The 24,047-nt window shown below is 35.6% G+C and overlaps 2 protein-coding genes across 3 annotated transcripts in view; both read right to left on the bottom strand.

The window, feature by feature from the left end:
- Positions 1-9,382, bottom strand: part of hycc1 (hyccin PI4KA lipid kinase complex subunit 1) — an 81,946-nt gene extending 72,564 nt beyond the window's left edge. For both annotated transcript variants that reach the window (XR_008839437.1, XM_056479301.1), the window contains exon 1: positions 9,240-9,382. The gene's annotated coding sequence lies outside the window, so the exon portion shown is untranslated. The remainder of the gene's footprint in view (positions 1-9,239) is intronic.
- A 2,494-nt stretch (positions 9,383-11,876) lies between these two features.
- On the bottom strand, positions 11,877-18,694 carry si:ch73-345f18.3 (uncharacterized). Its single transcript, XM_056479868.1, has 4 exons — positions 18,598-18,694; positions 18,046-18,118; positions 16,652-16,861; positions 11,877-14,603 (listed from the first exon to the last, which is right to left on the bottom strand). Exons 1-4 carry the CDS (start codon positions 18,634-18,636, stop codon positions 14,233-14,235), a joined length of 693 nt encoding a protein of 230 aa, XP_056335843.1. The 5' UTR covers positions 18,637-18,694; the 3' UTR covers positions 11,877-14,232.
- Between the last annotated feature and the right edge of the window lie 5,353 nt (positions 18,695-24,047).

Below are 24,047 nucleotides of genomic sequence, written 5' to 3'. Positions count from 1 at the left end.
AGAATATTTTTAAAGAGTTTCCTATTAGATTTGTCATGAAGAAAGTCTTCATAAAAGAAGTCTTCAACTTCTTTTAGTTTGGCTGGGATAAAAAAAAAGGCTAATTTACAATTAACCCTGGTAATTAAAAGTCTAAAATAGTATAATAAAACACACACCATATTACGGTTGGTTGAATTAGTCTTGAAATTTTCAAAACGTCCATTTCCAGCTAGTATATGAATGCTGTGGCGTGTGTACTGAAACACCATTGATTGGACATAATGTTCAGAGATATGACTGTGATTGGCCATGAAGGTCATCGGTTAACCACTCTTTACCAAGTGCAAACACAAATACACAGACACTGGAGTTTCAAAACCAGTTGATCCATCAGTTGATCACTCGTATGTCAGCTCATACACTAGCTGACTGATGTGGCTTTGAACACAATGGCCAATCAGCTTGCAGAATGTGTTCAACAGTGCTCAAATTCTTGCAGGAAATGGACGTTTTTAAACTTTCGGTAATGATTGGTACCAAATTCGAAACTTCTGACAACCCTACATTATATTTTGTATGTATGTAGGTAGAGAGAGATAGAGATATAGAGATATAGAGAGATAGAGAGATAGAGATAGAGATGTGAGAGTGAGAGTGAGAGTGAGAGTGAGAGTGAGAGTGAGAGTGAGAGTGAGAGTGAGAGTGAGAGAGAGAGAGAGAGAGAGAGAGAGAGAGAGAGAGAGAGAGAGAGAGAGAGAGAGAGAGAGAGATAGAGATAGAGATAGAGATAGAGATAGAGATAGAGATAGAGATAGAGATAGATAGATAGATAGATAGATAGATAGATAGATAGATAGATAGATAGATAGATAGATAGATAGCATCTTTGCTGCTTCACTGTTTTCTATAAAACCAAACTGGAAATCGAGGTCGTATGTGACATTATTAGCATGAACACACAGCACACGCTCCATCTGACTGGTTAAAAATTTATTTCTCTGGATTTGAACATTCTTTGAAACCTTTGGGATAATTTAAGTACATAAAAATTATCAAAATATTCAACACTTGAATTGGAAGTCAGCAGCTCCCCCTTCTTATCGGCAATAGGTTTTGGATCTCTTACATGCTCTTCAGATGGAAAAGATTCGGTTCGCAATAAAACAAAAGCCAGAACAGTTCCACATAGTCTGGAGCCCTTTTCTACATTTTTTAAGGAGACAGCTATATCTTAATTGCCTTATTTCCTTCCTTTTCTTTGTATTATTTATTCTTTTGTTAGTTTGTTTCATTATTCCTATTTTTGTTATCTACTGTTTGTATATCTTTGCGTGTACATGAGGTATTTTACCTTTTATTTATATACTTGTGGTATAATTATGTTTTCCTGATAATGTTTTGTTTGGTGAATTGTATCAGTGTGTATATCTATATGATGTATATTTTATTGTCTAACCTAAGATGAACCTAACAAAGAATAAAAATAAATAAATAAATAAATAAATAAATAAATAAATAAATAAATAAATAAATAAATAAATAAAAAAAAAAAAAAATATATATATATATATATATATATATATATATATATATATATATATATATATATATATATATATATATATATATATATATATATATATATATATATATATATATATATATATATATATATATATATATATATATATACATACACACACACACACACAACACTGTTCTAGTGGTTTTTGGATATTTTAATCAACCAAGTCTTTATCTAATAGGGTTGTCACGATACTGGAATTCGGTCCCTATCAATACTGAAATTTTAAAAACGTCCATTTCCCGCTAACATTTGAGCACGTTCTTAAACCCTGCTGATTTGCCATTGTGTTCACATGCTCAACAGAAATTACTGTGATTGGCCGTGAAGGTCATCAGTTCACTGAACTCACCGCCGTTTACTGAGTAACCACAGATACAGGGACACTGGAGCGTTTTAAAGTCGTGATTCATCAGCGGATCGCTCGTATGTCAGCTTATAGACAAACCAGCTGATCTTTATAGCTTTGAAACGCTCCAGTGTCCCTGTATCTGTGTTTACACTCAGTAAACAGCGGTGAGTTCGGTGAACTGATGACCTTCACGGCTAATCACAGTCATTTCTGTTGAGCACGTGAGCACAATGGCAAATCAGCGCTGTTTAAGAACGCGCTCAACATCGCTCAAATGTTAGCAGGAAATGGACGTTTTTAAAATTGCAATATCGATTTATACCGAATTCCAGTATCCTGACAACCCTATTATCGAACCAACATTACAGCCACCAATTAGACAAATAAAACACTCTTTTTCACAGACAGAACACTGAAAACAAAAAGAGATTCATTCAGATCGTAGATATCTAGTTTACTTGCAGTGAAACGCCCTCAACTCAGTCTCTCAGCAACTTAAAAGTCCCATTAAGTGCTGTGAAATGTGCTTTTTTTTTATTCGATATTTACCACACTCTCAACTGAAACACAAAGAGATATTAATTAAATATTAAATAAAACAGCCAATAAGGTTTCATTTTTAATTACAGCTCTGCCAGTGCATCGAGTGCATCAAATGAAAACTAAATGAGAAGCGTCTTGAAGGGGGCGGGGTGTGACAGATCCTATAGAGCATTGGTCAGAAGATTTGATGAGAGACTGAAGTATGAAGTGATGTCAAAAAAACTGCTGATCCATTTAGGTAGAAGTGAAGACTGCAAGCTTTGGATGTTTATATGAGTGTTTCCCAACCCTGTTTCCCAAGGCACACCAAAAGTACATTTTCAACCTCTTCCTATTCAAACACACCTGAATCAGACCATCAGAACATTAGAAGAGACTCGAAAAACCTCAAATGAATGGTTCAGATAGGGAAGACCTCCAAAATATGTAGTTGGTGTGAACATGGTTGGGAAACACTGGTTTATATCTTCTAAATGCGAATTTTATAACACACCATCCTAGACATACTTAACACTAACATACCGATAATAACTTCTTAAAAAATGTCTTTTAATTATCACAGGAGACTTTAACAATGACTAACCTGGTAAATTTGACCAGTCCAGTAATGCAAAAGCAATATCAGCTCACCATTTCTGTGTTTAATTCATATAAACAGACTGTGGTCGTGGCTGAAACTGTGATAGAAACTATGACCGATGTTGATCCCCTCACATCTGCTCCAATGAGCTCACAGAACATGCCATAATGACAGCGGCGCACATTAGCGCAGCTGTGTTTTCACGTGCCAGAAGAACACCAGCCACATCTGCATGCGTGTAATCAGCTGTCAGATAATGAAGCGACACCACTGTGATTTTATGCAAACAGACCAGGCCTCACTGCGCACGCCGCTTATCGCTTCACCAGTGGCTTTCTCTCATATGATAGAGGTCGTTTCCTTTCATAATCTCGTTCCCTAAAAAAAAAACAGGCTGATCATCTGTCCTGCAGTGACAGGAAGGAAAGCAAACCTTGTGACTGAACTCATATTACACATCTTAAAGAGACAGCTCTCACAACTCTCTTGCTGCTCATTTGCTGACACTCGTAACTAAATCTGGATATTTTGGGTTGAAAGAGTGGTGTGGCGGTAATATTAACAATCTTGAATTCTCATTTCTTGGTGAAAATCCCCCTTTAAGATGCACAAACACTCTAAAAAACAAATCTCACATGCATTAATGTAGAATATAAACTAGGGCTGCTCGATATTTTATTTTGCTTCGATTTATATTGCGATATGAATACAATTTCGAATGACTTAAATAGCTCTATTTGGAATAATATCATTAACTTTGATTGCAATAATCTTGTAGAGAAGTGAATCAAAGAAATTGCAACAATAAATAAATAAGATAGAGCAAAGATAAAAGTGTAATAAGCAGTCAGATATTCAGGTACAGTTATACGATACGATACGATATTATCATATTTTGCCCTCGATAATGATAGATTACGATATTAGCGATATCACAAGAAAACGATCCACAACATATCATGGTATTTGTAAACGAAGAGGGAAAAACTTATAAGATGCATTTCTTTTATTAACAGCACATATATTTCTTAGAATTGCAACATTGATACATGTTCAATCTGCCATATGAGAAGCACCACCTCATGCATATTGCTATTTTGTCCAGCCCCTATTATTGAATAACCAAATGTAATGTAAACACAGTACATTCTTCTTTGCTTATCAACAATAATAATGAAACTCCACATTGCAGATGCTGCGATGTGACTATTGCAAATGCACACATTGCGATATCGATGCTGAAACGATTTATTGTGCAGCCCAATAATACACTAGGCATGGAACACCGCTATAAGGCATGGAACACCGCTATAAGGCATGGAACACCGGTATAAGGCATGGAACACCGCTATAAGGCATGGAACACCGCTATAAGGCATGGAACACCGCTATAAGGCATGGGACCGCTATAAGGCATGGAACACCGCTATAAGGCATGGAACACCGCTATAAGGCATGGAACACCGCTATAAGGCATGGAACACCGCTATAAGGCAAGGGACACCGCTATAAGGCATGGAACACCGGTATAAGGCATGGAACACCGGTATAAGGCATGGAACACCGGTATAAGGCATGGAACACCTTTATAAGGCATGGAACACCGGTATAAGGCATGGACCACCGGTATAAGGCATGGAACACCGGTATAAGGCATGGAACACCTTTATAAGGCATGGAACACCGGTATAAGGCATGGAACACCGGTATAAGGCATGGAACACCTTTATAAGGCATGGAACACCTTTATAAGGCATGGAACACCTTTATAAGGCATGGAACACCGGTATAAGGCATGGAACACCTTTATAAGGCATGGAACACCGGTATAAGGCATGGAACACCTTTATAAGGCATGGAACACCGGTATAAGGCATGGAACACCTTTATAAGGCATGGAACACCGGTATAAGGCATGGAACACCTTTATAAGGCATGGAACACCGGTATAAGGCATGGAACACCTTTATAAGGCATGGAACACCGGTATAAGGCATGGAACACCAGTATAAGGCATGGAACACCGGTATAAGGCATGGAACACCGGTATAAGGCATGGGACACCGGTATAAGGCATGGGACACCGCTATAAGGCATGGGACACCGCTATAAGGCATGGGACACCGCTATAAGGCATGGGACACCGCTATAAGGCATGGGACACCGCTATAAGGCATGGGACACCGCTATAAGGCATGGGACACCGCTATAAGGCATGGAACACCGCTATAAGGCATGGAACACCGCTATAAGGCATGGAACACCGGTATAAGGCATGGAACACCGGTATAAGGCATGGAACACCGCTATAAGGCATGGAACACCGCTATAAGGCATGGAACACCGCTATAAGGCATGGAACACCGCTATAAGGCATGGAACACCGCTATAAGGCATGGAACACCGGTATAAGGCATGGAACACCGCTATAAGGCATGGAACACCGCTATAAGGCATGGAACACCGCTATAAGGCATGGAACACCGCTATAAGGCATGGAACACCGCTATAAGGCATGGAACACCGCTATAAGGCATGGAACACCGCTATAAGGCATGGAACACCGCTATAAGGCATGGAACACCGCTATAAGGCATGGAACACCGCTATAAGGCATGGAACACCGCTATAAGGCAAGGGACACCGCTATAAGGCATGGAACACCGGTATAAGGCATGGAACACCGGTATAAGGCATGGAACACCGGTATAAGGCATGGAACACCTTTATAAAGGCATGGAACACCGGTATAAGGCATGGACCACCGGTATAAGGCATGGAACACCGGTATAAGGCATGGAACACCTTTATAAGGCATGGAACACCGGTATAAGGCATGGAACACCGGTATAAGGCATGGAACACCTTTATAAGGCATGGAACACCTTTATAAGGCATGGAACACCTTTATAAGGCATGGAACACCGGTATAAGGCATGGAACACCTTTATAAGGCATGGAACACCGGTATAAGGCATGGAACACCGTTATAAGGCATGGAACACCGGTATAAGGCATGGAACACCTTTATAAGGCATGGAACACCGGTATAAGGCATGGAACACCTTTATAAGGCATGGAACACCGGTATAAGGCATGGAACACCTTTATAAGGCATGGAACACCGGTATAAGGCATGGAACACCGGTATAAGGCATGGAACACCGGTATAAGGCATGGAACACCGGTATAAGGCATGGAACACCGGTATAAGGCATGGAACACCGGTATAAGGCATGGGACACCGGTATAAGGCATGGGACACCGCTATAAGGCATGGGACACCGCTATAAGGCATGGGACACCGCTATAAGGCATGGGACACCGCTATAAGGCATGGGACACCGCTATAAGGCATGGGACACCGCTATAAGGCATGGAACACCGCTATAAGGCATGGAACACCGCTATAAGGCATGGAACACCGGTATAAGGCATGGAACACCGGTATAAGGCATGGAACACCGGTATAAGGCATGGAACACCGGTATAAGGCATGGAACACCGGTATAAGGCATGGAACACCGGTATAAGGCATGGAACACCGGTATAAGGCATGGAACACCGGTATAAGGCATGGAACAAGGTATACCACGGTTTGGAAAAGTCAAGGATTTTTTTTTTGTATTTTAGAACAACAGTATCTCCCGCAGAAAAATTATCCAAAAATGCTGCTTTAAATTGTAAAGAAATCTGTTTCTCAAAATAAAACATATTGTGTTCAGAAGGGAAAAAAGTTTTTGCTTTTTTACCAAGACCCCCAAAAAGAATATATTTTAGAGCAGTAATCACAATTAGGCATGGGACGATAAGCGTTTGCAAGGTATACCGCGATTTGGAAAAGTCAAGGTTTTAAAACCGCCAAAATTTTCAGTAATAGCGTTCCTAAGGTATGTGTAAGATTTTTTATTTACATTTTTTTGTTTGTTTATTAGGACAGCAATATCCCCAGCAAAAAAAACTATCCAAAGATGCTGTTTTAAATTATTCAGCCTGACATGTTTACTGCTCCAAAATATTTGAAATCTTTCACAAAATAAAATATTTTGTGTTTAAAGGGGAAAAAGTTTTGTTTTTTACCCAGACATTTAAAAAGAAAATATTGTGGAGCAGTAATCACAATACCTTGAAACTGTGATATTTTTAACCAAGGTTATCATACCGTCAGAATCTTATACCGGCCCATGCCTAATCACAATACCTTGAAACCGTGATATTTTTATCATACCGTCAGAATCTTATACTGGCCCATGCCCATTTTAAACAGTAAATCAAAAAATTGTGTTTTAATTGAGGTAAAGTTGGTTTTATATTCACACATTCAGACTTTGGCATTTAATAATACACTAAAGCAGATTTAAAAAAGGCTAATTCAGATTAACTATACTATTATAAGCAGAAAGTGACAACTTGTGACATGGTTCCTATATTTCTTACCATGGTATTTTGAATATTCGGTCTGAAATCCCATGCAACTAAACAAAATCATTTAACTGACCGTGAACAATGTTGTACTTTCATAGTCATTGGCTGCTAATAAGATTTCCCTATTAAGGATTTGCCAAGAATACTTTTCTGAAAATATATTGAGGAGAAAGTCAAAAGGTGCAAATTTAAAACCAACGTCACCCAAATAGATTTTAAATTGTTTTATATTCACACATTCAGACTTTGGCATTCAATAATGCACTAAAGCAGATTTAAAAAAGGCTAATTCAGATTAATTATACTATTATGAGCACAAAGTTACAACTTCTGACATGGTTCCTATATGTTTTACCACACTACTTTGAATATTCAGTCTGAAATAACATGCAAGTAAACAACATTAGCACTATTTAATTCAACGTGAACATTACTGTGCTTTGATAGTCATTGGCTGCTAATATGATTTCCCTATTTAGAACTTCCAACTAACTTTTCTGAAATTATATATAGACGGTGAAAGTCAAAATGTGCAAATATAAAACCAACTTCACCCCAATAGATTTTAAACGCCTTAAACACCCAAAAAGATCATTTTTTATCTAATAGACCCCATCATAAAATATGAAAGAGATCTCTATATTCTATATATACACAACCCAAATAATACTGTGAAAAACTGATATAATAAATGAGTCTAAAATATCATTTGCAAGACATTTAGTTTAAATTAAGTTACATTATTAGTAATTGATGTAAAGTTGGATTTATATTCACACATTCAGACTTTGGCGTTCAATAATACACTAAAGCAGAACTTAAAAAGGCTAATTCAGATTGATTATACTATTATAAGCATAAAGTGACAACTTGTGACATGGTTCCTATATTTTTTAACCACACTACTTTGAATATTCAGTCTGAAATCACATGCAAACCTCAAAACAACATTAGCACTATTTAATTGAATGTAAACAATGTTGTGCTTTGATAGTCATTGGCTGCTAATTTGATTTAGAATTGGCAAAGAATACTTTTCTGAAATTATATTATAAAGGAGAAAGTCAAAATACTAGAATAAAATAGATTTTAAATGCCTTAAACTCCAAAAAAGACAATTTTTTACATAATAGACCCCATCATAAAATATAAGAGATCTATATATAGCTTACTGCATGACAAGCCAATTAATACTGTGAAAACTAATATCATAAATGAGTCTAAAATAGGATTCGTATGCTATTTCGTTTATATTAAGCTGCATTATTCGTTTACATGCATGCATACACACATACCCAAGCATTTAAAATAGAAAACAATGCATGTGAACACACTAATAAGCACTCATACATGACTCAAAAATATTCATACACAGTTAAACCAATACAAGTACGCAAATACAAACCAGCATGTGTGTGTAAACACACGGCATACCCATACAAAGCACATATGCTCATACACACAAATGTACGTTACGTTACATCCACACACACACACACACACACTTCAGCAATGACAGCTCGCGCACAACTGCGATGTCAACTGCTTAAAACAGCAAACACAGTGTGTGTTCTCCAACACGTGTGCTTTCACGTATGAAGTTTGCAAAGGACACACACGAACGAGTTTAAAATACATATGAGGGGCTTTTTATTATCATAGGCTGAGTTTGTTTAGTCAAACACATGAGAAGAATCGCCGCGCCATCGGTACATGTACACGAGACACACATTTAGAGCTGAAATAAAGGCTGTTTTTAAACATATACTCACTTATCATGCTCTTTAAACAGCCTCGCTCCCGTTCGACACGTTTATGTCCCGGTTAATCCATTTACGCGCTGAAATGACTGAACACACGAGAGTCACTGGCCAGTACTTTCACACACTTCAGTCTAACATGGAGCGAGTTAGGATTTCTGATTGACCGTGGCACGAGCCAATGGCGTAAGAGGATATAAAACCCAACGGCGCGTCCACAAATAGCAGCCAATGGAGAGATCGCGAGGGCGGAGCTACACGGTTTCCACTAGCGAGGTAGAGTGCGTCTGTTGTAACTAGTGTTAAATATATTCAGTAATGTCATCATGCGTAATTCATAACGGGATTGACATGCTTTGTGTCTTGAGTTAGATTACAAACGTAGAAAGTAAAATTAAAATGTTAAATAATTAAAATAAACGCGAATAATTCTCTCAAATTGCGAATTTGTGCGTTAAAAATAATTAAAAATAGCGTTGCATCCCATTTACCAGGAATATTACGGAGATACTGTTGTGTACTTGTTGGTTTATGTCATAAATAGCAGTACATACGCGTATATTTACAATAATTATCAAGGATAAGTATAATAGCAGCACTTAAACTGAATTCTGATCCACATTTGTTGAACTTTTATAACTTTAAACTGGATTTGACTTGGGAAATGTAAACTAAAACCCCTCCAAATAGTTACTTTGACATACAAACATAAAAATATTATAGTATAATAATTTTTTTTAAGATTTATTTTGGCCTATTTACTTTTATTAGATAGGAAAGTAGTCAGACCGGAAGCGAAGTGGGAGAGAGAGAGAGATGGTAGGGTCAGGAAACGTCCTTGAGCCAGGATTCGAACTCAGGATGCCCTGAAGTGCTACCCACTAGGCTATTGTGCCGCCTAAAGTATAAGTAAATTTAATTAAAATTAAATTTTATAATTTTAAAGCCAAAATAAGGTATAAAAATATTAATTTTAAATATTTTAATCTCTTTTTGTAGTTTAACTTGAAAGGCTAAAATAATTAAATCTGAGTAAACAGGAATGTATAAAATTACATAAATATAAATAAATAATAATACAACTATAGAAAAACTTTAAAAATTAATTGAAAAATAAAAAAAAGAACAAATAATAAAACTATGAACAAAAGCTGTGGTATATAACCAGGGCTCAACAATAAGAAAGCCCAGTAGACAGTAGACAGCTCGGGACAGTAGACAGGATTGTTACTGGCCCGATCTGTGCTATTTGTCAATTGCATATGAGAATCGAGAAACAGTTTGTGCTTTAAGCGTTTAAATGTTACCTTGTCTGTGATGTCGTAAACACGGTTCCTCTTATCTGATTTCCTGTTGTGAGCATATTGTTGTTTTGTAACCTGGTAAAAACCAGTACAGCGAAGTGACGGCAACATCAAATTATGAGGCTAAAAGAATGTCTTGGAAGCAGACATTTACATGGGTGCAGCGCGGCGATTTGCTTATTATACATTTATTAACATCTTAAAAATGTTTAAATTCTAGATACAAACACATTTCTGACACAATATTTATGTGGCTAAGAAATAGCTCAATTAACTTTTCCTCTGTTTTTTGGTGGGACTAGTGAATATATTGGCAGGGTAATTAAAAATCTGAACCGTTGGCCCAATCGGGCCAGTAGAAAAAAAATCCTTAGCGTTTAAACCCTGATAACATTATAATATTATATATATGAATAAACAATGGTGGATTAATTTATGCTGATAGTCATATAGAAGTTTTAATAATTCCTCTTTTATTTAAAGAGTGCAACCAAACGATGAAATACAATTTAAGCAATGAAACAACAATTAATGAGAGTTTAATCATACTATCAAAATAAGATTACAAATACAAAAGTGCAAGAATATGCTACAAATACAGTTTTCAATGTTGTTTTCCTTCATACAGATTTTTATACAACCAAAAATTTACATTTTCAGCTTATTATGGAGTTTAAAAGATATGGAGAATAAAATAAGCTTAAAATACTCGTAAGAAAATACCATGACTTCCCTTTATTTTTATTATTCTGTACATTTATTTAAAATGTTAAAGTATTTGCTGACTTGATTTTAATCAAAACGCTAAAGTTACAAACGTCCAAAATATGTCATATTTCAACTTTTGATCTTTAATAACTTTCAATAACAAACAAAGCTTATAGTAGCCCTTCATTACCTATTTTAGACAATATTTTTATTATGCTATCTGCACTATACTGTTCTTAATCAGGTGTGTACTGAAATATGGTATTTTTATATTGCATTATATAATATATATTACATTATATATATTTTATTATTTTATATATGTTATATTATTTTGGTTTTTATTTTTTATATATATATATATATATATATATATATATATATATATATATATATATATATATATATATATATATATATATATATATATTTACATTTACATGTAGTCATTTAGCAGACGTTTTATATATATATATATATATATATATATATATATATATATATATATATATATATATATATATATATATTTACATTTACATGTAGTCATTTAGCAGACGTTATATATATATATATATATATATATATATATATATATATATATATATATATATATATATATATATATATACACACATTTAATTTGCTGATGCAACACAGAAATTCCCTTCTTTAGAGATAAATAAATCTCTTCTTCATTTATTTACACTCTTAAAAATAAAGGTGTCAGGAAGAGCCAAAAACAGGGTTTCACAATGATGCTACTGAATAGTTTTCTCTACTATACTAGCCTTAAAGTGAAGCGCAGTAATTTCTCAAACACTGAGTATAATGCTTTAAAAGAGATAGTTCACACACAAATGTCATTTATCATCACCATTTACTCATCAGTTTCTTCTGCTGAACACAAAGGAAGACATACTGAAGAATGCAGGGAAAAACAGCCATTGACTTCCATAGTGTGCTGTCAATAAATATCAGTTAATTAACCGGTTCTGCATTGCATAATTTACATTTATTTCTGTTTATTTACGATTGTGGCTTGTATTATAGGATGTCGATCTCTGCTCTGTTGACTTTTTATGATGAAAATTCAACTCTGCATTTGATCAAAATGACTATTACTAATGTTGAAACATTATAATGTATAATATATAGAGAATTAAGTCTGTAAAATAACATGAAAATTACTGGCAGTTTATTTTTAGGTTATTGTTTTATAATTTACAACACAAAACTAAACAATGTTTGACTTTAAACTATTCAGAATGTCAATAAAAGTTGTTGGAGGAAAGATCAAGGATTAAAAAGCATAAATAAGTCATATTTTAATCAATCGTGCATCACATAATACAGAAAATTGTTAATTTACAGATATTGCAGGAGCAAAATGGATGTCAATGGCTGCTTTTTTTAATCATTCTTCAGAATATCTAGTTTTGTGCTCAACAAAAAGTTTAGAACCGCTAGTGTGCGAGTAAATGTTCAAGTAATTTTAGGGTGAACTATTTCTTTAAAGTTATTTGCCAGCCGGTCAAAAATCTTGTGTGCAGATTAGTGGTTTAATTTCTCTACAACAGGACAAAAACGAACCCTGAAACTTCATCACGAGACCGAACAGATGGCACAAAGCCTGTTTTAGGCTTTAACTCGATTCTGACCAAATGTTACTGCGCTTTGCCTTTGGATGACAACAGGAACTTTTGTGGAATATAAAGTTTCCATGGATGTTAAAAGGATAGTTCACGCAAAAACGTTTAATTTACCAACCCTCAGGCCATTGAAGGTGTAGGTGACATTTTATTCCTCAGTATAACATTAAAGAAGCTTCTTAGCTGAATCCGTGGCCCTTAATTATTTGTATAATGCAAGTCAATGGTTTATGAGGTAAAAATAAACAGATGGTCACTTGGTTGAAGATTTCCAAAATAAATATTTTGTTCAGAGGAGTGAGGTTTACCTGCACAGCACTTACTAGCTGGCCTCCGATACACACAGACCAATTGTTTGCTACTAAAGCCCTCAGTGTTTCATCAGGAGCCACGTGGATTGATCTGATCTTTGTGTTTATTTTCAATCTCTTGCACTATATGGATCACCAATGACCAAACATTCATCTTCTTTAATGCTCTACTGAAGTCATCTACATCTTTAATGGCCTGGGGGTGAGTTAATAACCTGTACTTTTCATTTTTGGGTGAACTGTTTATTAAAATGTTCTTCATCTATGCTAATAGATGTAGGTAGAGGAACTATGATGTCAATTTGAATGCAAAAACCCAGAAGCAAGTTAGCATTTTAGCAGTACCAGTTCCATCGTCTCAGATTAATTGAGTTTTTTTGAACGCCATTGTGGTTAAAATAGTAAATCAATAAGGTCTGTGGTAAACTCAAAATCGAGACGCTTTCACTTTTTACTCTACAACCCTGCTGAAAAATCCAGCTTAAACTAGCCTAGGCCCTGATAGCTGGTTTTAGCTGGTCGACCAGCCTGGTTTTAGAGGGGTTTTGGCCATTTCCAGGCTGGTTTCCAGCCATTTCCAGCCTGGTCTTAGCTGGACAGGCTGGGTGATGACCAGCTAAAACCAGCTTGAACAGCCAAGCCAGGCTGGGAGCCCAGCCAAAACCAGCTATGTCTAGCTTAAACCAGACTAGCATGCTGGTTTTAGCTGGATTTAGCTGGTCATTTTCCAGCCTGACCAGCTAAGACCAGGCTGGAAATGGCTGAAAACCAGCCTGGAAATGGCCAAAACCCCTCTAAAACCAGGCTGGTCAACCAGCTAAAACCAGCCAATCAGTCTAGGCTGGTTTAAGCTTGATTTTTCAGCAGGGACATAAAACATAGTATTTACAATATCCTAAAAGCCTAAAATTTAATGGGTTTTTAATCAAGGAAACCAGTGTAATGCTAACATCCAATCGGCCTACAATGTGACATCATAGTTCCTCCACTCTAGAAACAACCTTTATTTTCAATAGTGTAACCATTCACTTTACGGTGTGATCCCAGACAGCACAGCGGCCTCGTTCAGAAGATTTCCAGCCTCTTTCCTGTACTTCGGACTCAGTTCTTTAGCTCTCTGAGTTTCCACAAGGTTTTTCTTCAGGTTGTCCAGCAGTCTCTTCCGCTCTTGGTGTCTGGACTCAGCAGCCTCCACCTGCTGAATCATGCTTTCCTCCGCCTTCAGGAGCCAGACCATCATCTCCTGCAGTTTCGTAGCCACCGAAATGACGGCTTTAGCAGCTTTGCTCATCTCCGCGATGCTCTCTTGTGTCCTCTTCAGTTTGCCGGAGATCTCCGTGTCTGATCGCACCGTCAGAGAGAAGTCGTAGCCTTTCACCTCCAGACTGATGTGCTGCAGGTCTAATGAGGGAAAATGGAGATATAGTCGATGAGGACGGAAATAATGGAGAAGGATGTGACTCATAAAATGACATTACAGATTCAGCGTCCAGCAGAGCTGATGAATTCATTGCTGAGTCATGCATTTATGACTCAGCGGATTATTATATATTACTATTTTTATTAAAGAAAAGAGTAACTGACTAATTACAGTGAATTTTCACAGACTGATGACACATTTCCACAGTTCATACCCTGATGAGTACATAAAGACTGTACTTATGAAGAAATATATATCTTAAAAATGCAATACACATTAATGTGTCAAAGACGAGACTTCCCATTTTGGTGGGCACATCAGATAAAATGACCAACAATAATTGTACATAGCCTACACATGAAACATATTAAATGCAAGAAAAGTGTTCACTTTAATGTTTCAAATATAATTTTTTGCTGTTAAAAATTTGCCAGGAAAACTAGCCTAAAACGCCATCTGCTGCTAAAACTAGCCTAGAACGCCATCTGCTGTTAAAAAGTAGTCTAGAGCATGTTTGCTGTTAAAAACTAGCCTATAGAGTGCAATCTGCTGTTGAAAACTAGCCTATAGAGCATGTTTACTGTTAAAAATTAGCCTATAGAGCGCCATCTGCTGTTAAAAATTGGCCTAGAGCATGTCTGCTGTTAAAAACTAGCCTATAGAGCAGTGTTTCCCAACCCTGTTCCTGAAGGCACACCAACAGTACACATTTTCAATGTCTCCCTAATTAAACACACCTGAATCACCTAACTAGAACATAAGAAGAGACTCCAAAACCTGAAGTTAATGGGTCAGATAAGGGAGACATCCAAAATATGTACTGTTGGTGTGCCTCCAGGAAAAGGGTTGGGAAACACTGCTATAGAGCACCATCTGCTGTTAAAAATTGGCCTAGAGCATGTCTGCTGTTAAAAACTAGCCTATAGAGCACCATCTGCTGTTAAAAATTGGCCTAGAGCATGTCTGCTGTTAAAAACTAGCCTTTAGAGCACCATCTGCTGTTAAAAATTGGCCTAGAGCGCAATCTGCTGTTAAAAACTAGCCTATAGAGCGCCATTCGCTGTTAAAAAGTAGTCTAGAGCACCATCTGCTGTTAAAAACTAGCCTATAGAGCACCATCTGCTGTTAAAAATTGGCCTAGAGCATGTCCGCTGTTAAAAACTAGCCTATAGGGCATAATTTGCTGTTAAAAATTAGCCTATAGAGCGCCGTCTGCTGTTAAAAACTAGACTAGAGCACTGTCTGCTGTTAAAAACTAATCTAGAGCGCCATCTGCTGTTGAAAACTAGCCTAGAGCACTGTCTGCTGTTAAAAACTAGTCTAGAGCGCCATCTGCTGTTAAAAACTAGCCTAGAGCACCGTCTGCTGTTAAAAACTAGTCTAGAGCGCCATCTGCTGTTAAAAACTAGTCTATAGAGCACCCTTTGCTGTTAAAAACTAGCCCGTAGAGTATTATTTGCTGGTAAAAATTGGCCTAGAGCACCATCTGCTGTTAATAACTAGACTATAGAGCACCATCTGCTGTTAAAAACTAGCCTAGAGCACTACTTGCTGTTAAAAATTAGCCTAGAGCTCTGTCTGCTGTTAAAAACTAGTCTAGAGCACTATTTGCTGTTAAAAACTAGTCTAGATCTACATCTGCTGTTAAAAACTAGCCTATCGAGCACCATCTGCTGTTAAAATTTAGCTTGGAGCGCTGTCTGCTGTTAAAAATAAACCCAGAATCGATTCAAGATGGAGGATCGATTTCCTGAATGAATTTTCACCACAGCTCTAGTACTCTACTACCATTTTCCAAACTATAGTGAATAAACTGAGATAATTTGAGAAATGTTGAAAGTGTCAATTGGTTTGACTGTATATAATTTTAGTCCTAGATAGACTCTGTTTTCTTATGACTGATAATATAAGAACTGTTCTGTTTGAGAAGTAAAGTGCTTCTCTGGCATGAACAAGCTCATTATATGGTGTGTGTGTGTGTGGTCATCTCTGCCCCCTGCAGGCCGTGACACATGTCGGAAGGTCTTACTGTGTTCCTGCTTGATTTTCTTCAGGCACTGAGACAGACTGACATCGGGTGGACATTTGTAGTGGTTTGCGAGATTCTCAAGTGTGTCCTTCATTGTTTCATAATCCTCCTGCTGTTTATTAAACGTCTCAGCGACATCTCTGAAACGCTCGTCCAGGTCATCGATTCCAACATGACGAGCCAAATACCTGCCTTTCTTCTGAACCACATCTGACAGACAGACAGATAGATAGATAGATAGATAGATAGATAGATAGATAGATAGATAGATAGATAGATAGATAGATAGATAGATAGATAGATAGATAGATAGATAGAAGAATGGATGGATAGGTAGATGAATGGAAAGATGGGTGGATGGATGGATGGATGGATGGATGGATGGATGGATGGATGGATGGATGGATGGATGGATAGATGGATAGATGTATGAATAGATTGGTGGGTGGATGGATGGATGGATGCATGGATAGGTAGATGGATAGATAGGTAGGTGGGTGGGTGGATGGATAGGTAGATGGATGGATGGGTGAATGAATGGATGGATGGGTAGATGGATGATGGATGGACAGGTAGGTTGGTCGGTCGGTGGGTGGGTGGGTGTATGGATATGTAGATGGATGGATGGATGGATGGATGGATGGATAGGTAGGTGGGTGGATGGATGGATAGGTAGATGGATGGATGGATGGATGGATGGATGGATGGGTAGATGGATGGATGGATGGATGGATGGATAGATGGAGGATAGATGGATGATAGATGGATAGGCAAGTTGGATGGGTGAGTGGGTGGATGGATGGATGGATGGATAGGTAGGTGGGTGGATGAATAAATAGGTAGATGGATAGGTAGAGGGATGGATGGATGGATGGGTTGATGGATGAATAGGTGAATGGATTGATGGATGGATTGGTAGGTAGATAGATAGATAGATAGATAGATAGATAGATAGATAGATAGACAGACAGATAGATAGTTAATTGTCATATCCGCTTCAGTGTCTATTTCATGGTAAAAACAGATACAATTTACCAACATTTTATAAATTACACAACATTTTGAATTAATTAGTGCGCCATACTTTCTTCATTTTTATCTTTTAATAAATTTTCTTGTTGACTTTCCCTCTTATAAATCGGTTTATAACAATAAAGAGACATCAACAACAATACATAACACATAAAAAATAATAAGATACAAATTCTACAGGTTTTGAAGGACATTAAAAATAATATCTTTAAAGTCTCTCCAGAAACAAAAACAGGGCATTGTAAAAGTATGACAATGACCATTAATGACACAGAATATGACAAATATATCAGACAGAGACCGATTTATTATTTAGACTTTATATTTATTATATACTATTGAGTGGAGCCCATAAATCCTACCATTAGTAGTGGGTCTCAGTGGTCTTGCAGATTCTGATAGTGTTTTACTGCTTGTCCGGAGCAAAGGTTCTGACTATGATGAGAAAATGATATTAAAACCTCAAAATAATACTCATTGAGAAATATACATAACTTAATTAACTACATGAGACACAAATTCACGAACTACAGATGCACTGAATACACACACACACACACACACACACGAACAAAACACCCATTCGCTCAAACATAACTCCACATACTTTTCATTTACTGTAATCGTTTACTTGCTCAATATTTGCTTCCCCCATTGTCTCATATGACCTACTTTACACAGAGGAAAGGCTTGTGTTCTGAAGCAACAGGGCGTAAAACAGCTTGAAAATCACATTCAGATAAACTGAAATAATTAATATATGAATATTAAGATTTTTAAGTGACAAACCCTGTGAAAACGAAGAACGTCAATCCTTTCGTCTTTTATATTTACTCACCTTGCATAAGATTTCAACAGATACAAACTTTATTAAAGCAAAATCAAGTATGCTAATCATTAAAACAGACTCTTACCTCGCCGTCTTCATTAGGAGAGGAAAAACAACATCCCATTTTCAGCACGCAGGAGTTTTCATTCCCATAAAAACACGTAAACTGAAAGTCTGGCGTTGTGTCGTCACAGTCATGCGGTTCACGTGACGGACAGGTGCACGTCAAGAAATGTGTGACAGAAACAAATCCTGTAATGTACACTTTCTCCTCGGTCTGTTTGTTGTTATATACTTTATTTAATTAATGTGTGATGATATTGTCATTAGGCTACAGCACAAAATGAGACAATTTAATTTTAGAAACAATTTAAGCAAAACGTTTTTTTTAACAAACTAAGTGTCTAATTTAACTGTAGAAATATTTTGTACAAAAATAACAAGATTGAATAAATATTTTATTCAAGATTTGTTTTTAGCCTCAAGACTAAATATTTGCTTGCGAGAGCCGAGAAACTGCAGTTCTCCATAGTGGCCTCTAGAGGTCGCCATTATTCCACTTTTAATGAGTTCTGCTTTATTTGGTTCGAATTAAATATTGTGGCATACTTTATTTGTGTTTTTAATTATATTTTGTTGTTGACATTTTAAGGTGTCTATGTCCTGAATCACAAATATTTACTTTATTATACACCAAGTTTGCACATGGCCAAAACGCTGCTCAGTTGGTAAAGAGAAACTGGAGTTATTTGTATTAGTTTACTTCATTTTGTGAATCAGACCATTCAACACCTGTTTTCTTTTACTTAATTAATTCATTCATTCATTTATTTTTATTAAAAATGATGTTAAAATAGTTTTGAATTGGGTTAAGAAATACTTAAATACATAAATTCAATATTTTATTACATAAAAAGCTCATTTCAGTTTACATATTTAACGTTTTTCATCATTTTAATTCAGAAAGGAAGTTTTGTTATTTAAAATATAAATAGGCCTAGTAATAATGTGATATACTTCATTATTATAATTATATATTTTATTCAAGATTTGTTTTTAGCCTCAAGACTAAATATTTCCTTGAGAGCCGAGAAACTGCAGTTCTCCACAGTGGCCTCTAGAGGTCGCCATTATTCCACTTTTAATGAGTTCTGCTTTATTTGGTTCGAATTAAATATTGTGGCATACTTTATTTGTGTTTTTAATTATAATTTGTTGTTGATATTTTAAGGTGTCTATGTTCTGAATCACAAATATTTACTTTATAATACACCAAGTTTGCAAATGGCCAAAACGCTGCTCAGTTGGTGAAGAGAAACTGGAGTTATTTGTATTAGTTTACTTCATTTTGTGAATCAGACCATTCAACACCAGTCAACACCTGTTTTCTTTTACTTAATTAATTCATTCATTCATTTATATTTTATTAAAAGTGATATTAAATAGTTTTGAATTTGGTTAAGAAATACTTAAATACATAAATTCAATATTTTATTACATAAAAAGCTAATTTTAGTTTACATATTTAATCTTTTTCATCATTTTAATTTAGAAAGGAAGTTTTGTTATTTAAAATATTAATAGGCCTAGTAATAATGTGATATACTTTATTATTATAATTATATATTTTAGGTTACACATTTCAATTTAAGTAATGAAATTGAATTTGTTTTTTAGCATTTTATTTAGAAAAGTAGTTTGTAACACTTTAAGGTTATGCTCAATTAATGTAGTTAGTACTAAAGTAAACTAAGAAAGAACATAGTTCAACATTTACTAAAATCCATAGATGTGCTTGTTATTAATGCACTGTGACTTAACAAAAACTATCAAGGAATGACATTACTTCATTCATGAACAAAGATGAATGAATACTAGCCTATGTACTGTTGTTAGCTAACATTATTGGACTATTATTTTAAAGTGTTATCAAATATATTTGATACACTCTAAAGGTTGCTGGGTTATTTCTGAGCAAAATGTGGACAAAACCAATCACTGGGTTAATTTCTGTAATTAAAACTAAAGCACCACATTTAAACCAACATTTTTAGCGGATATAATTGACTAATAATTTAGTAATGTATGCCTGTAATACACTGTTAAACATACTGGGTTCCACACAATCGATTTGTGTTGGCACAACATGAAGCAATTAGGTTAAAGTATTATTATTATTAATATTATTTTACAAATTTAAGTGGATTGAACATAAAACAATTAAGTTGTCGCAAAAAAAACTCAATTGTGTTGTTTCAGCTCATTTTAAACGAGTAGTTTGAACAAACCGCAAGTATCATTTTGAGTGTACACATTTTATTTCAGCTGACATTAGTAAAGATAAATATGTCAAATATTTTCTCTTGTAACTTTACTGAGGCCCCCAAGTTGTCCCCCATTTGAGAAGCACCATGTCTTGTGACAGCAGTAACTAGATTGTGTGCCACAGCCACTGGTTTGTCTTTGACTTTGAGTGCCAAGTGCTTGGAAACACAAAAGAAAGCAGCTAAACAAAGCTTAACCAGCTGTTGGTAATTTGCCTTCTTTATGTGCCGCTACCTGCTGTGAAATGGCGCGCTGCGCGGGTGTTTCGCGCGCTCTGTGATTTCCCGCGCACATCTCGCCGGTACCGTATCATTTCGCTGTCATCCGCGCGCCCGTTCGCTGAGCGCATAAGTGAAGGTTTGCGGAATAACGCAGTATTGATGGGGGACGAGTCCGGATGCAGGTGTTTGTGCTGACAAACGAGAAAAAAGCGCCTCACTAGCTACTAATTGAGCAGAAAACATGGGCAGAGAAGAATGAGACGCGCGCATTATCTGACTGTGGGCGAAGAGACGCGCATCCAGCCGGAGAAATCAGACGTCAAACACCACAATAAACCACATCAGGAGACTTTATAAAACTCTTCCAGCTTTTACTGCATCCTGCACACAAACACAGTTCATTTGCATTTAGTGTAAAATACCTTAAAGTCTGTAAAAAGTTACTACAAAATAAACCTGTTGCCTTTAAAGCTGATTTGTTGATTTTACTTTAAAAAATTGAGTAAACCAATTGCTTTTACAGTGGTTAGTTGATTTTACTTAAAAAAAATTTAGTAAACCCGTTGCTTTTAAAGCGATTAGTTGAAGTGATAAAACACTGTTGGCGTGATAGCCCAGTGGTTAGTGTGTCCACTTATGGTGCGGCAGTCCGGGTGTCCAGAGTTCTAATCCCAGCTTGTGGACTTTTCCAGATCCTCTCCCACTTCACTTACTGACCTGTAAAATAAAGGGAAAAATGCCAAAAATAAATCTTTAAAACGTGAGTAAACTTGTTGCTTTTAAAGCGATTAGTTGACTTTACATTAAAAAATTGAGTAAACCTGTTGCTTTAAAAGCAATAGTTGACTTAAAATACAGGTAAACTTGTTGCTTTTAAAGTGATTAGTTGACTTTATGTCAAAAAACTGAGTAAACCTAATGCTTCTAAAGCGAATAGTTGACTTTGTGTTTAAAAATTGAGTAATCCCCTTGATTTTAAAGCGAAGAGTTGACTTTGCGTAAAAAAATTGAGTAAACTCGTTGCTTTAAAAGCAATAGTTGACTTAAAAAGTGAGTAAACTTGTTGCTTTTAAAGCAATTTGTGGACTTTGTTACAAAATTAAGTAAACTAGTTGCTATTAAAGCGATTAGTTGACTTTACATAAAGAATTTGAGTAAACCCGTTGCTTTAAAAGCAATAGTTGACTTAAAAAGTGAGTAAACTCATTGCTTTTAAAGCGAATAGTTGACTTTATGTTAAAAAGTGAGTAAACCCGTTGCTTTTAAAGCAATAGTTGACTTAAAAAGTGAGTAAACTCATTGCTTTTACAGCGATTAGTTGACTTTATGTTTAAAAAAGTGAGTAATCCCGTTGCTTTTAAAGCGATTAGTTGACTTCACATTAAAGAAGTGAGTAAACCTATTGCTTTTAAAGCGTTTAGTTGACTTTACGTTAAAAAGTGAGTAAACCTATTGCTTTTAAAGCGATTAGTTGACTTTACATAAAGAAAATTGAGTAAACACGTTGCTTTTAAAGCAATAGTTGACTTAAAAAGTTAGTAAACTTGTTGCTTTTAAAGTGATTAGTTGACTTTATGGTAAAAAAGTGAGTAAACCCGTTGCTTTTAAAGCAATAGTTGACTTAAAAAGTGAGTAAACTCATTGCTTTTACAGCGATTAGTTGACTTTATGTTTAAAAAAGTGAGTAATCCCGTTGCTTTTAAAGCGATTAGTTGACTTCACATTAAAGAAGTGAGTAAACCTATTGCTTTTAAAGCGTTTAGTTGACTTTACGTTAAAAAGTGAGTAAACCTATTGCTTTTAAAGCGATTAGTTGACTTTACATAAAGAAAATTGAGTAAACACGTTGCTTTTAAAGCAATAGTTGACTTAAAAAGTTAGTAAACTTGTTGCTTTTAAAGTGATTAGTTGACTTTATGGTAAAAAAGTGAGTAAACCCGTTGCTTTAAAAGCAATAGTTGACTTAAAAAGTGAGTAAACTCATTGCTTTTAAAGCGAATAGTTGATTTTGTGTTAAAAATTGAGTAAACTTGTTGCTTTTAAAGCGATTAGTTGACTTTATGTTTAAAAAAGTGAGTAAACCTGTTGCTTTTAAAGCGAATAGTTGACTTTGCGTTAAAAAATTGAGTAATCCCGTTGCTTTTAATGCGAATAGTTGACTTTAAATTAAAAAATTTGTAAACTTGTTGCTTTAAAAGCAATAGTTGACTTAAAAAGTGAGTAAACCTGTTGCTTTTAAAGCAAATAGTTGACTTTGCATTAAAAAGTGAGTAAACCCATTGCTTTTAAAGTGATTAGTTGACTTTACATTAAAGAAGTGAGTAAATTTGTTGCTTTTAAAGCGCCTAGTTGACTTAAAAAGTCAGTAAACCCATTGCTTTTAAAGTGATTAATTAACTTTACATTAAAAAGCAAGTAAAACATTGCTTGTAAAGCGATAGTTGACCTTAAAAGTGAGTAAAGCTGTTGCTTTTAAGGCAATAGTTAACTTGAAGTGGGTAAACCTGTTTTTAAATTGGTTGAGTTCGCATTTAATCAATCCCTTAAAATTAAGCAAATTAAGAAATTAAGTCAACTTAACAGTTAAGTTCCATTGGGTTTACTCACTTACAAGTCAATGTGTCTCTTTTAAGGCAACAGGTTTACTCACTTTTTAGGTAAAGTAACTAATCACTTTTTACAGTGCTATATTTATGCATACAAGATGTCACTGTAATAGGAGACTTTCTGCTTTGTCAGAGATTCTACTGTCAGATGAGTAAATGTATAAGCCTTCCAGGACATTTTAAAAAGTGCAGAAGTTTTCAAACTGGGGTCCAATCCAGGGGGCTTTAAAGGGCCACAAGGGAGTGCTAGGGGACCTATAATAGATAAAACGACTTTGGTAACTCTTTATTTTAAGAAGTGCATGTTAAATATGTTCAATTTACTTACTGTATAATTACAATTACTTATATTATGCTTATTGCATGCAACTAATTCTAAACCT

The sequence above is a fragment of the Danio aesculapii genome, chromosome 19 (assembly GCF_903798145.1).
Source record: "Danio aesculapii chromosome 19, fDanAes4.1, whole genome shotgun sequence".
Lineage (NCBI taxonomy): Eukaryota > Metazoa > Chordata > Actinopteri > Cypriniformes > Danionidae > Danio > Danio aesculapii.
This window is presented reverse-complemented; position numbering and strand designations above follow the sequence as displayed.